Source organism: Bos indicus x Bos taurus, chromosome 17, assembly GCF_003369695.1.
Source record: "Bos indicus x Bos taurus breed Angus x Brahman F1 hybrid chromosome 17, Bos_hybrid_MaternalHap_v2.0, whole genome shotgun sequence".
Classification (NCBI taxonomy): domain Eukaryota; kingdom Metazoa; phylum Chordata; class Mammalia; order Artiodactyla; family Bovidae; genus Bos; species Bos indicus x Bos taurus.
The window spans coordinates 57,924,510-57,939,999 of NC_040092.1; the positions used below are offsets into that span (position 1 = coordinate 57,924,510).

At 42.2% G+C, this 15,490-nt stretch overlaps 1 protein-coding gene across 1 annotated transcript in view; it reads left to right on the forward strand.

Annotated features, from left to right (window-relative positions):
- Positions 1-6,939: 6,939 nt before the first annotated feature.
- The window catches only part of USP38 (ubiquitin specific peptidase 38), a 32,435-nt gene continuing 23,884 nt past the window's right edge, over positions 6,940-15,490 (forward strand). The window contains exons 1-2 of the mRNA XM_027567417.1: positions 6,940-8,151; positions 9,555-9,690. Coding sequence (XP_027423218.1) covers positions 7,470-8,151; positions 9,555-9,690 — 818 coding nt within the window. The 5' untranslated portion in view covers positions 6,940-7,469. The remainder of the gene's footprint in view (positions 8,152-9,554; positions 9,691-15,490) is intronic.

Genomic DNA, 15,490 nt, shown 5'->3' on the forward strand with positions numbered 1-15,490 from the left:
TTGCTCCTTCCAGACCACTCTTCTTCTCTCAATAAACCTGCCCATTTAAGTATTATGACTTCAAATAACAGCACTAAGTCTCCTTCTCTGCTGCAGTGCTCAAACAGTCCCCAGGCCAGTCTCCCTTTCCCGTTCCCTGGATATTTCAGTTCCTTACTCCCCGACACTGTTTCAGCCCTACTCCTATCATTACTCTCAGCAGCCTTCAATGTCCACAGAGATGATCTGCCTAATACACTGCTACTCAATGCCTCAACCTTCTCTCCTCCACTGATTTTATTCTCCGCCTTACTCCAGCTACGTACTCATGGGGCCATACCTCAACTCTCATCTTTCTCAATAACTACCGTCAGCCCTCCGTATCTGTGCATCCCAGATCAACCAACTGTGGATGAAACAACATTCAGAAACAAACTCTAAAAAGTTTCTAAAAGCAAAACTTGAATTTGCTGTGCACTGACAACTATTTACATAATATTTACAGTTGACCCTCGAACAAGATGTAATTGAACAGTACAGGTCCTTCCACGTGGGTTGTTGTTTTTTTGTTTTTGTTTTTTACTAAATACTATAGTATTGCATGATCCACAGCAGGTTGAATCTGTGGATGTGGAACCAAGCATACAGAGAGCTGACTATCAAGTTTTTTTTAATTTATTTATTTTTCATTGGAGGATAACTGCTTTACAATATTGTTGGTTTCCGCCATTATATCAATGTGAATCAGCCATAGGTATACAAATGTCCCCTCCCTCTTGAACCTCCCTCCCACCTCCCTTCCCATCGCACCCCTGTAGGCTGTCACATAGCCTGGGGTTTGAGCTGTCATACAGCAGATTCCCACTGGCTATTTATTTTATATTTGGTAATGTATATGCTTCAGTGCTGCTCTCTCAATTCTCTCAGTTCCCAGCCTCTAACTCCTCCCCTTCTCCACAAGCCTGTTGTCTATGTCTGTGTCTCCACTGTTGCCCTGCAGATAGGTTTATCCATACCATCCTTTCAGATTCCATATATATGAGTTAATATGCCATATTTGCTTTTCTGACTTTGTAAAGTTATACATGGATTTTCCAATGCACAGTCAGGGGTCTTAACACCCTCACTGCTCAAGGGTCATCTGTACTCTGCATTAGGTATTATAAGCAATCTAGAGATGATTTAAAGTAAACAAGAGGATGCACAAAGGACACAGGCAAATCAAATGCCATTTTATACAAGGGACTGAGCACCCATGGATTATGGCATCCATGTGGGACCCTTGAACCAATCCTCTGCAGATACCAAAGGACAAATGCACTGTCTCTCAATCGTCTCAACTTAAGGCATCTCACTTTCTGACTACCATCTCCTGCTTTTCCAGCTCACCACTTCTACTGGGAAACTGTAAAATTTCAACAGTCCTCTGACCTCACCAGAACCAACAATTCATTGATTCTAATATATTTTTCTTGTGTCTCATATCTAAACTTCCATCCTTATTCAGCTTAAACTGCATGGTCAATCATAACCACTCCTTTGCATACACTCTTAATCCTCCAGATCTTTTTCTGTTTTTCCCTGTACTTGGCTAAACTACAACCCTGGTAATGTCCAACCCTCTCTGCTTACTCTATGCTTGCACTTGTGCATGTACACTTGGCTGGAGGAAACAAATAAATTTGTTTCTAGTCTTCCAAATATCTTAATGTTGGAGCACCCCATCATAGAGGGTTTGTTTTTTTTTCCTCTCCCATCTACACTGATTCCCTTACTGATCTCAGACACTCTGCAGTGGGCAAATTCGAAATGCTAGACCTGCCTTCACTTAATGCAAAGATTCAAAGACTTAGGGAGATTGAAATGTCAAGAGTGGATTTGACAGTTAAGACCCAGGCATCCACACTGGGAAGGTCCAGAAAATATTCTCACCACTACCGTGAGAAACAGACTTCTGAGAAGAACCCCAACATCTTTGAAGAACTCTGTGATTGCTCTTTGTTTTAGGCCAGACCTTACAACAGGGATTGCAGTCACTGAACTGGAAAGCCTAAATGCAGTGGGAGTAACTATATCCTGGCTGGCAGGGATCTGCCAAAGGCAAGGACAGTATGGTGACCATAATGGAGAGCAAAGCAGCAGCAATCAGAATAGTCTGACTTGTATAGACCTAAGGCATTAGCTAGTTGAGCATGTCATTCCTAGAAATGCAATAGTTAGGAAGCCTAAAAAAAAAAAAAAATAGGAAGCCTACTAAATTCTTTCTTGAGATGCCTAAGCAGGAAAATTCTAGGTCAAGAGAACAAAAATTTAACCTGAACCATAAAAAGACAGGTTTCAAGGTCCCTCATTCATTTCCTAGATTTGATCTGGTTTATAGGTCCAGAACCCATTGGATAAACTGCCAAAAATTTATGCTGTTAATCATTCTCCCAGCCTTTCCGAAAGTAACCCACAGTTTTTGCCAGGGTAATTGTGATTGGGCAAAAGGAAATTGATTAATTAGTGTTTTGGGGGACTAATGTCAGTGTTGACTCAGAACTGACATTAATTCCAAGAAATCTAAAACATCGTTGTGATCTAGCAGTCAGAGTAAGAGCTTATGGAGGTCAAGTGGTCAATGGAATTTTAGCTCAAGTCTGTTTCACACTGAGTGAGCCCAGGGGGTCTCTAATCTATTCCGTGGTTATTTCCCAATACCAGAATTATTGGAACAGATATACTCAGCAGCTAGCAGAATCCCCACAATGGCTCCCTGACCTACAGAGAGAGGGTTATTCAAATGGGAATAGCAAGGTGGAATCCATTAGAACTGCCTCTACCTAGGAAAACAGTAAACTAAAAGCACTGCCCTATTCTTGGAAAGACTGCAGTAGATTAGTTCCACAATCAAGGACTTGAAAAATACAGGCATTGGGTTTTCCACTACATCCACATTCAACTCATCTATTTAACCTGTGCAGAAGAGAGATGCATCTCAGAAAATGACAATGGACCATCATAAGCTTAATCAGGCAGACAGGCCAGTTGCAGTTGCTCTCTCAGATGTAGCTCCATTGCCTGAGCAAATAAACACATCCCCTGGCACCTGACACGCAGCTATTGAGCTGACAAATGTTTTTTGTTTGTTTGCTTTTTCTCTGTATCTATTGGTAAGACCAGCAGAAGCAGTTTCCAGCTAGCAAGGCCAAGAGCAATACAATTTCGCTCTCCTACCTCAGAGGACTATGAACTCTCCAGTTCTAAGTAAGGGGTCATAATCTAATCCACAGGTATCTTGATTACCTTTCTCTTCCAAAAGATAGCACATTGCTCCATTACACTGATGGTGTTATGCTCAGTGGGCTTGATGAGCGGAAGATGGACCTGGGGTAGGAACTACTCTAGACTTAACGGTAAGACGTTTGCACACCAGTAAAAAATAAATCTGCACCAAAGGCCTCATGGGGAGTTCCCTAAATCAGCTGACAGAGGAAGAGAAGACTCTGGCCTTGTTTACAGATGATTCTGGACAATATACAAGCACCACCCAAAAGTGGATGTCTGTAGTAATACAATCCCTTGTTCTGGGACATCCCTGAAGGGCAATGGTGAAGGAAATTCTGCCAGTAGGCAGACTTTGAGCAGGGAACCTGGTTGTTCACTTTGATTGGAAAGAGAAATGGCCAGATATATGATTACAGAATGATTCCTGTTGTATGGCCAATCACTTTTTCCCTAGCCACCCCCATCACTGCCCAATGTTCTCATGGACAAAGTGGACCTGGTGACAAGGATGCAGGTTAGACATGGACTCAGAAACATGGACTTCCACTTCCACTCCTCAAGCCCAACCTGGCTATGGCCACCGCTGAGCACTGAACCTTCCAACAGCAGAGACCAACCCTCGGGTTACCATGCCTTGAATGCTAGCCAGTGACCTGGTGGCAGGTTGATTACCATGGACTCTTTCTATCATGGAAGGGGAAATGTTTTGTTCTTACTGGAATAAATATTGACTCTAGATATAAACTTGCCTTTCCTGCACACAGTGCTTCTGCCAAAACTACCATCCATGAACTTACAGAATGCTTCATCCACCATCGTAGTACTCTAGGCAGCACTGCTTCTGATCAAGAACTCACTTCACAACAAATGAAGTGAGGTACTGGACCCACATTCACAGAATTCACTGCTCTTACCATGTTTCCCATCACTCTGAAGCAGCTGGCTGGACAGAATAGCAGAGCAGCATTTCCAGCAAGGTGACTAGAACTTGCAGAACTGTAGCAAAGTTTTCCAGAATGATTATATGCTTTGAATCAGCATCCAATACCCGGTGCCGTTTTTCTCATAGTCAGAATTCATAAGCCCAGAAACGAAACGGTAGAAATGGGAGTGGTACCACTCAACTATTTCTCCTAATGACTTACTAGCAAAATGTTTGCTCCCTGTTCTCGAGACCTTATGCTCTGCTTGTAGAATGCTTCCGCCAGGAAATGCAACAGTGATTCCATTGAATTTCAAGTTAAGAATGCCACTAGGCCACCTTGAATTCCTCATATCTATAAATCAACAGGTAAAGAAGGGAGTTACTGTGTTGGCTGGAGTGACTGATCCTGACTACCAAGAGAAAATTGGACAGCAACTCTATAATAGAGATAAGGAATGCACTCTGTCTGGAATAATATCCCTTAGGGCATCTCTTGGTATTACCATGCTCTGTGATTAAAGCCAGTGTAAATCTACAACAATCCAACCCAGGTAGGACTACTCACAGCCCAGACTCTTCAGAAATGAAGGTTTGTTTGGGTCACTCCATCAGGCAAAGAACTACAACCAGCTGAGGTACTTGCTGAAGGCAAAGGGAATACAGATTAGACAGTGGGAAAAGGTTGTTAAAATACCAACTATAATCACATCTTCAGTGACAGAACCTGGACTGTTATTGTCACAAGCATTTATTCCTTATTTCATTATGAATGTGTAATATATTTGCTTAGTATATATAACAAAAACATTTGCTTCAAATATATATTAATATGTATAACAAATATTGTCTCTTTTCCTCTCATTCCCTTATTACGTAACATAGGATGTAAGGTATAATGTCTAAATATTGTTAATTTTACATCTTAGATTTTAAATTAAATCAGTAAATTCACAATCCTACCATTCATTCCTCTGTTTTACTTTCACCTTATTTTTGTCTTCCAATGCGGCACCATTCCCAGTAAAGTCAAACTTTTCTCTGTAGTTTTACTTTCCATCTATTGGGGAAAAAAAAGTTCCAAAGCTATTCCTGAGCATGACTTTTACATCCACCAATTACCTCATTTCTCTTTTATCGTCAATCTCTTTCTACAAACTAACTCGATCTCAAGTTTCTCTACCCAGTTTCTATCCTGTTTAAACTGCTATTCTTTTCAAGAGTATCCACCTGTGTGTGCTCAGCCAATTAGTCACGTCCAATCTGAGACTCCATGGACTATAGCCCTCCACGTTCCTCCATCCATGGGATTTTCCAGGCAAGAACACTGGAGCAGGCTGCCATTCCCTTGAGGGGATCTTCCTGACCCAGGGACTGAATCTGCATCTTTTGCCTGTCTTGCATTGGCAGGCAAATACTTTACCACTGAACCACCTGGGAAGCCCCACGATTACCCTCACCAATGTATTAAATATATTGATGTAACCTCTTTGTAAATTGGTAGAAACCCAAACACCATTGATCAAAGTAAACAACTCACAAGTTTGCTTCTTTTCTACTGTACATTTTAAATGAACCAGCTGTTTAAATTTTCGTCTGTATTACAGGCCATTAAGGTCTGATTTCACAATCATAGGAGTCAAGTCTTAACGGAGACATAATTAGGTAATTTTTCAATTTAAAGGCCTCCGATGAAAGCCTAAATTCTTATTCAGAATCTTGGGAATTTAAGTTGAAAAACTACAAACATGATGACTCCATCTAGTCTTTATTGTTAACCAGTGTCAGCATAACATAAATACTGTTAAGATTTCAACGGGTTTATTTTCAAAGTACTGTCATTCTTTCTCATCTATCATTTTCCTTATTCTCCTCCCATTCTGGGGACAACGTATTTTTCGCTATCCCACACTGTCATTGTTTCCCCATCGCTCAGTCGTGTCCGACTCTTTGCGACTCCATGGACTATACAGTCTACGGAATTCTCCAGGCCAGAATACTAAAGTGGGTAGCCTTTCCCTTCTCCAGGGGATCTTCCCAACCCAGGGAACAGAACCCGGGTCTCCTGCATTGCCGGCGGATTCTTTACCAACAGAGCTATCAGGGAAGCCCTGACAGCTATCCCACGAAAGCTCATTAAAAAGATAGCTGTTTTTAAAAAAAAAAAAAGTGGATCGTTTCTAAATGTATACCGGGCCAGTACCGCCCTTACTTTAATAACCATACGTTAAAAGAAAGGCACTCGCATTTAGGAACCCTAGTTCATTTCTTGATGAATAACTTCTCTTCAATCCGAATTTTGGGTCCTTTTCCTTATTTTCTCCCCCACATGCTCTTCGGTTCGCGTTTCCAAAACTTTATGATTCACAAGACTTGAACTAAATAAAACTTTCTCGGCCTTTCACATGTAACCCGACCCGAACAGAACCGACAAGAGATCGGAAGGTGGGAATCCTGAACTCGTCACTTCCACCGCTCTCCGGAGCGGTTCCCTGCCGCACCTCCCGGAAAGCCGCCTATGACTTACACGTGATCCCCAGTGACGCCGGTGTCGCGGCGCGACTCCACCGGGGCGGCCGCGCCTGCGCGGCAGCGAGGAGGCGGAACCGCGGGGGCATCCGAGCCGGGCCCGGGAGTGGGTAGGCGGGCGGGGACGGAGGAGGGAGAGAGAGGAGGGAGGAAAGAGGTGGGGTGGGGAGGAGGGCGGAGGGGCGGGCCTTTCCGGAGGTTCCGACACTCTTCACTTCCTGTTCGCTGGACTTTCTGAATCCGGGTCAAGGGTGTCCGCCTCCTCTTCTCCCCGGCTGATCCGGCACCTTTCGTGACAGCCGCTTCTGACTCAACCCAGGCTGGGTTTCATCCCAGGACCGGCTGGAGCCCGAACGCCTGCACCTGCTGCGGCACGCGGAGGCGCGCTTCCTCACCCGGCGGCTGGCAGCCCCGGGTCCTGAGTGCCCGCCGCAGCTGGGGGGCACCCGCTGGCCCCTCCGCGCTGATGCTGAGAGAGACCGCGGGCCCGGGGCGGTGGCGGCGGCGGCGGAGTGTGGGCCTCTGGCTCCTTAGGCCCAGCGCGGACGGGGCCGGTTCTTAGACGCCCCAGACTTGCCAACTCCCGCCCGGACTCGGATGGGCCCCCCTGCCCGATAAATGTGGCTACTGAGGCGGCGGTGGCGGTGGTCGGTCCCGCTGCTGCTGCTGCTGCGCTCCAGGTTCGCCTCCGCCCCGGGGCTCTCCTGGCCCACCTCGGGGCCGTGGCCACCGGCTCCTCACCCCCTGGCCCGGGCCTTGCCGCGTGGCGACAATGGACAAGATCCTGGAGGGCCTGGTGAGTTCTTCGCACCCGCTGCCCCTGAAGCGGGTGATCGTGCGGAAGGTGGTGGAGTCGGCAGAGCACTGGCTGGACGAGGCGCAGTGCGAGGCCATGTTTGACCTGACGACCCGGCTCATCCTGGAGGGCCAGGACCCCTTTCAGCGGCAGGTGGGCCACCAAGTGCTGGAGGCCTACGCGCGCTACCACCGGCCGGAGTTCGAGTCCTTCTTCAACAAGACGTTCGTGCTGGGTCTCCTTCAGCAGGGCTACCACTCGCTGGACAGGAAGGACGTAGCCATCGTGGACTACATTCACAACGGCCTGAAGCTGATCATGAGCTGCCCGTCGGTGCTGGACCTCTTCAGCCTGCTGCAGGTGGAGGTGCTGCGGATGGTATGCGAGAGGCCAGAGCCGCAGCTGTGCGCCCGACTCAGCGACCTCCTGACAGACTTCGTGCAGTGCATCCCCAAGGGGAAGTTGTCCATCACCTTCTGCCAACAGCTAGTTCGAACGATAGGCCACTTCCAGTGCGTGTCCACCCAGGAGAAAGAGCTGCGGGAATATGTTTCGCAGGTGACAAAAGTGAGTAACTTGCTGCAGAACATCTGGAAGGCCGAGCCCTCCACCCTGCTGCCTTCTCTGCAAGAAGTTTTTGCAAGCATTTCCTCCACAGGTAAGGGTCGTGGCCTTCCCGGACAGCCTCTCTTGGAAATGTAGTTTGTGTCTCTTACATACACGCTGTGTTCGTTTCCCTGCTCTGAAAACGTCTTCGTGGAAAAGCTGATCTTAACACCCTCATCCAGATTCTCTTCCACTTGCCATATTCAGCCTGTCACTTTGGACCTTAAAAAAAAAAAAGGGCAGTGTTTCTATTTTAAAGGTTGAGAATGTCCAGGTCTAAGACCTTTGGCAGGAAACAAGTCGCTTAATTACTCAGCCTCTGCTCAAGTTATGGAATGCTTTGAGGATGACAGCTACTATATAAAGCATGTAAAGCTTTTATTCATGAGTGACTAATGGCAGCATAATCATGTTTACCGTATCATAATTGTGCTGTGATTTTGTCATCTTGTTGTCATGAGTTTTTCCTTAGCTTCTGAATTTTCCCACATTTTAATTCCTGGACTGTGCCGTTCGTTTTATTACTGGATTATCCTAGTTAACCGTGTAGTTGCTGAATATTGGCATTTTCTGTTTGTGAGAGTGGATGCAGGGGGGCTGAGTGATCGGTGTTTCCCGCTCCAGGTGTATATAGGCCTCGAATTGTGTCCTTAGAACTACAGGAGGGGGTCAGGTGATACTTAACAGGAAAATGCCTTCTCACCCAGAAATTTTACCTGTGTGTTTACATTCCTTGTCCAGACATGGAGCTTCCAGCTCTGTAAGTTGTGCAACACGAGATCCAAAACTGTGTTTACTCCCTCTCTGCTTGGTACCGTCATCCTTCCGGAATTTGCATCATCGGAGTTTAGGTTTATTTTTTAATTGTAATTGTTCTTATATTGCCTGTGTTGCTAGAACAGTTAGATTTCCCCAGAAGTTTCTCACTTTAGCAGTAAAGGTGCTCACCTTGGCTTTGCCCAATTTTTATGTGTTTTAAGCAAAGTCCCCCTAAAATTCATCTTAATTTCTACTTCTTTAAGAGATTTAAAAAATTGTCCTTAGAACAATGTAATGACTACTGTAATTAATAGGGATAAGCTACTTTGGAGGATCTAAGGAGTTCATTTAAATGATGCCTTGCATTTCTTTTCTGACTACTGCTTTTACAAATGACTATTTTAGCACGACAAAAACAGTATTAAAGAATGCAAGAAAATAAAGTAACTTATGGACTAAATATGGTGATAGGAATAGTTTTTATGTTGCAGTAGTTCTTCCTGTAGAGTGAACGTTCATCGCTATTAGCTCTTAATCTCTCACTTCTGCAGTTCAACATTCCTTGTATGTTAGTGTCTACACAGGAGGTGGAGCATAACAACCACTTGGTGGAAGGGGTGGTAAACTCTTCTCTCTACATACTTCATTTAAACCGTCTTGCTATATTCCTTTGTCTTTTTCATTAAAACAATATAGATGCTTCATTTGAACCTTCTGTAGCACTGGCGAGCCTCGTGCAGCACATCCCTCTTCAGATGATCACAGTTCTCATCAGGAGCCTTACAACGGATCCAAATGTAAAAGATGCGAGTATGACCCAAGCTCTTTGCAGGTACTTCTTCATAACATCATAGATGGAAATTGTAGATTTGGGAGGAGAAGATTATTTTGCTGTATTTTGTGGGTAATGAAAAACTTAGGGCAATGTGCAGAACTGAAACCATGGAATCAAATATATAAAGATTCTCCTAATTAATTGAAATGAATCATTTACCTGCGGGCATTCCAGTAATTCACGAATACATTTTCAATTCAACATTTTTTAATTACAAAAATATAACACATATACACACTTATTGTACAATCAGGAGTTGGTTGGATTATCGATATACTTTATGAATTTCTTTGCTCGGTATCATTTCCTGAAACCTATTTCCTCCCTCTGGGATCTTCTTTTTTCTTCCTGACTAAGGATGTACCTTTACTTATTACATACTTTTACTTTCTCTTTCAACCAGGGCCTCTGGGTAAGACTTTCTTAGTCTGTTCAAAGCATGTTTCTTTCTTGCATATTCTCAAGTATATGATTTGGCAAGACACAGAATTCTAATCTGATAATAATTTTCTCTTAGCATTTTGAAAATAGTGCACTATCTTCTGGCATCTGTTGTTGCTAATATGGAGTCTGCAGTCGGTTTGATTATCTTTCCTTTGTGAGTAGTTAGGCTCTCCTGGTATGTTTATGCTTTCTCTTTATCCTTAATGTTTTTCAGTTTTAGTCTTATATGTCTAGGTGTAAACTCAGTGTTATTTTTATTTCTCAGTACTCTTGTACTCTTGTGCTCTTGTGCTTCCCGTCATTCAGCTATTCAAACACATCTATTGGGCACTTACCAGGAATGCCAAGCAATGTTTAAAAGTCAAATGGATAGAAATATCTCTCCTCATGAGCATCTAGTTGGGGAAGCAGGCAGATAGTATTAACATATTATATTGATTCCAAGATACATCCTGATTTCAGAGATGTTGAAAGGTATAGTCATTGGTGTTTAAATTGCAGAACTTTTGTTGCTGCAGTGGTATATAACCTAATTATACATCCTAAAATTGATTCTGTTTTTAGATTTAATTAGATATGATAAGTAAAATAATTTAGTACGTTGGGTAGTGATGAATGGTTTTGGAAAAAAAGTAGATAGGAAGGCAATAAAGCATGGGGAATGGTTTGCAATTTTAAATAAGATAGACAGGAAGCCCTCACTGAAAAGGTGACCTTGAAGTAAAGATACGAAGGAAATGAGAGTGCAGACCTTTTGGAGATATAAGGGAAGGACAGCAATACTATCTTATAATTTACTAATTTTTCTTTCAAAGGTAAGATATTATTAGTTACTGAGTTTATTTCAATGACTATTCTAATTGAGCTTTCCCTGTCTTCCTATTCTTGTTTCATATCTGTCTGATTTTGTTTTGTAATTTTTTTCTATTTTTTTCCCCCTGTGTATATTGATAGCACATTTTCTTTAAAGAAAATGTAAGGATTTGGAACAAAATGTTTTCTGCATTACAGATTATATTTTAACTAATTATAAATTACAGTCATGAAGTAACATGTAAACTTCAGTATCGATACTTTATGTTGGGGTCTCAGAAATTTACATGTGTACAAATCTCGCTCTCTGGTTCTTTTTTTTTCTTATAGTTGATTTATAATGTCAGGTATGGCACCCTTTTCATACTGTTCATGGGGTTCTCTGATGGCACCCTTAGTCGTAATTTTTCAGCCTCTTCAAAACAACGATAGTTTCCAACTTAAGAATTTATTTTAAGATATATTTGAAAATTATTTTTTACCTACATGTTTCTATGGGAAATTGTGATCCATTTTTTGTATTGCATTTCCAATTTATCTCCTACATGATCCTATTTAACTTACAATGTACCTGGAGTAATTATTCTTGTATTACAAATGTAAATGAAAAGGATAGTAACATTTACTTTTATCATACCCCACCCTCTACTCCCTCATGCTCTATATTTCACACATAGCGCTTGTCATGCTTCACTGTCATTTTCCGTGACCCACAGAAACCCAAATGCAGATACTGTACCAGAACTAGATGAGTCACACTAGAGGATGAAATAGGCCAGGTATAACTGACCTGGTGGCTCAGTGGTAAAGAATCCATCTGCGAACACAGAAGATGCTGGTTCGATCCCTGAGTTGGGAAGATCCCGTGGAGAAGGCAACCCACTCCAGTATTCTTGCCTGGGAAATCCCATGAACAGAGGACGCTGGCTGGCCACAGTCCGTGGGGTCGCAAAGAGTTGGACACAACCTAGCAGCTAAGCAACAACTGAAACAATAGGAAATAGGGTTCATGCTGCTGCTGCTGCTGCTGCTAAGTCGCTTCAGTCGTTTCCGACTCTGTGCGACCCCATAGACAGCAGCCCGTTAGGCTCCTCTGTCCCTGGGATTCTCCAAGCACTTTCTAAAAGAGAAAGCTGACCCTCAACTTCTGCTGTCTTATTATCAAGGGGGAACTTTTTTTTGCTTTTAAACTTTTTAATTTATTTTGGAGTATAGCCGATTAACAATGTTGTGGTAGTTTGAAGTGGACAGCAGAGGAACTCAGCCTACATGTACATGTATCCATTCTCCCCCAAACTCCCCTCTGGTCCAGGCTGCCATGCAATATTGAGCAGCAGAGTCCCCTGTGCTATCCAGTAGGACCTTGTTGGTTATCCATTTAAAATAGAGGAGTGTGTACGTGTCGATTCCAAACTCCCTAAGTATCCCCTCCCCGATCCTTCTCCCCTGGCAATCGTAAGTTCCATTCTCTAAGTCTGTATCATAGGAAAATTTGAGTTCAGTGTTGCTAATCTGATTTTTCAAAAGAAGCCTGACGTCCATTTTTTATGTGAAGTTTTCCAATTTTTAAAACATTAGAAAGAATAAGACTGAAAGCTGGATCTAGCCCTTAAGCTGCCATATAAAAGTGAAAATTGCCTTTATTCTCTACAAATTAAGATTGGATCTATTTTGTGGGCTTTCATAATATTATGTGAGTCGTTCAGTCATGTCCAAGCCTTTGCGACCCCACTGACTGTAGCCCACCAGGCTCCTTGGTCCATGGAATTCTCCAGGCGAGAATACTGGAGTGTGCTGCTGTTTCCTTCTCCAGGGGATCTTCCGGAACCAGGGATCAAAGCCAGGTCTCCCGCATTGCAGGTAGATCCCTGAGCCACTAGGGAAGCCCTGCCAGTTTTAATTTTTTTAAGTTGCGTGTCCTTTTTTTAGCTCTAGAGGGTAATGATTTCATTTAGTCAATAGATTTGAGCTCCATTTCAATGCAGATCAAAGATTAGAGATTAAAAAACAGAACAGTGACAACACTGTTCTTAATCCCACAATCTAATGGAGGAATCAAGATTTATTACAACTACTGAATGTTCTTTAAATAGTAGGAAATTAAATCTGCCTATCAGGGTTAAGTGTCCTTAAAATTCAAATTGTAACCAGTACACAGTGGATAAGATTACAGTAGTCAACCATAAAAATAACTGATTCTAGAGTGACTGTGTGTGAGAGGATTTGAGCCTATGTATATCCAATCAAATTGAAGCAAGACTAGAATGTGATTAAAGTGTAGCCAACAGTGTCTCTTTACCTGCCAGCAGAGCAGGTAATGAGACCATTGCTTCAGATACCAGCACTGCTACTTATTGTGTGGCCTGTTGAATATTTCCTAACTTTCCCTAGCAGTTTGAAGGCATACATCCTAATTTAGAGTTATATTCTTAGCATTTAATGCAGTATCTATTATATAATAGACACTCGAATATTTTTTGAATGAGTGGCTTCTAATTTGTGTTACTTCTGACTTGAAGTATCTTTAGGGTGGTTAGGACATGGGGTACACATGGGATAAGGTAAAAACTAGATAGAGGCTTGTGAGAGGGGAGGCTGGAAGTGGAGAGGATGGAGGAAAAGGCTGATTGGGTGATTAGGGATGTTGAAAAGCCATGGCCAAGTGGAATTTGCTACTCTGCCCCCACCCCCGGCTTTCCTTGTACTGCCCCCGGACCTGAGCTGAAGGGAAACTTGGGCCCTGTGTGCTAGGGAGCCCAGTGTGGTTCCATTCTGGGACTGTGCTCCCCACGGGGAAGAGTCTATAGAACCAAAGAGAGGTGCTCGCTTGTTCTCCTTCTCTAAACCACAGTTCTTTCGTGTACATTTTATAGTAAATATATATATATACATAAAACATGTACTCATATGTTTTCTTTTAAACAAATCAGTTTTTAAAAAGATTTACTAGCATTTTTTTTCTTTTTTAATTCAATAATAGCTCAGATATTTTTGTGTTAGATCCCTGTGGATAGATTCATATCGACCTATCTCATATTTTAAAACTCTACCTAATGTTCCATAGTATATGTAAGTCATTTCCTTATGACAATTTTGCATTTTTTCTGTATTGTAAGCAGTGCTGCAGTGAATATACTCTTCACACACAAATGCAAATGTCTCTCCGGGTGTGTACAGTGGCCACAGACTTGTGAAAACCAGATTAACAACAGTTGAGAGGTGTGGAACAGCTCTCAGATACAACTGTAATGACTTAAAACCATCATTGTTGGCCAGAAAAACAAGAAAGGGAAAAAGAAATAATGTGTGTAGAGTATAGAGGAAACGTACAGATAACCTGTAGTAAAATGAGTATGAACTTTGGAGCCACTCAGGGTCTGATAGGACAGGTTAATCGTTAAGAGCAAAAATCTTAATAAAGGTAACACTCCAGTGTTAATGTAGACAGTTTATATCAATATGAAAGTCAGTGCTTTTGACATGTTAGTTGCTCTTTTGGTCATGTGTTTATGTACTTAGTATTTGTATTTTACATTTTGTACAATCAAAGTATGTATTTATTTCCTCGTCTTAACATTTAGAAGGGAGACATTCACAGTATTTCCAGTGTATTAGTTGATTTAACCTTCTCATCAGTCCTGTAAAATTCATTCATAACCTACAGATGAAGAACTGAAACACAAAGAAGTAACTGATAAAAGTATTTAGGGACCCCCAGCTAATAAATGGTGAACTGAGATTTTTAAACCAAATCACTCTGACTTAAAAATCTGGTTTGTTTTACTATTTGTTTTATTATATATTCACCCAAACTGGATTACTGGATCGAAATCAGATAATATGAACATCTGGCCCAGTTGCCTTCCAGAAGCACTGTAGCATCTTCATCGTGGTTGATATCTAACATAAGGCACAGTTTCCATCATACCCCATATTACTTTATTTTCATTTAATTGGGTTGGTACTCAGAAAGGTGGTGGTAGTGGTTCAGTCACTAAGTCGTGTCCAACTCTTGGGACCCCATGGACGGTAGCCTGCAAGGCTCCTCTGTCCATGGGATTTCCCAGGCAAGAATACTGACTGAAGTGGGTTGCCATTTCCTCCCCCAGGGGATCTTTGCAACCCACAGATCAAGTCTGAGTTTCCTGCATTGCAGGCATATTCTTTACCGACTGAACCACCAAGGAAGCCCTACTCAAAGAGAAAAGCACTCACTGTTACAAAACGAGGCCATTTCAATATTTGTATACTTGGTGCCCTTTTATCTATTTGAAATTTCTTTTTGTTGTCTTTGTATAGTAGAATTTTGAGAGAGATGAAGAGACCTATTTCACAATTCAAAATGTAGTCTTTTTTTAACAGTACATTTTATATTTATTTAGATTGTAATCACCAGAAAGGAGAAATTTTGGTTCATATGCATGTCTTAGTTCAGATAGCCATATTTGAACTGTTCTTCTTAAAGTAAATTTGCCTAATAAATTGACACTACTGAAAAATAAATTCAAAACTTTGCATTTATGCAGAATGATTATCAGAA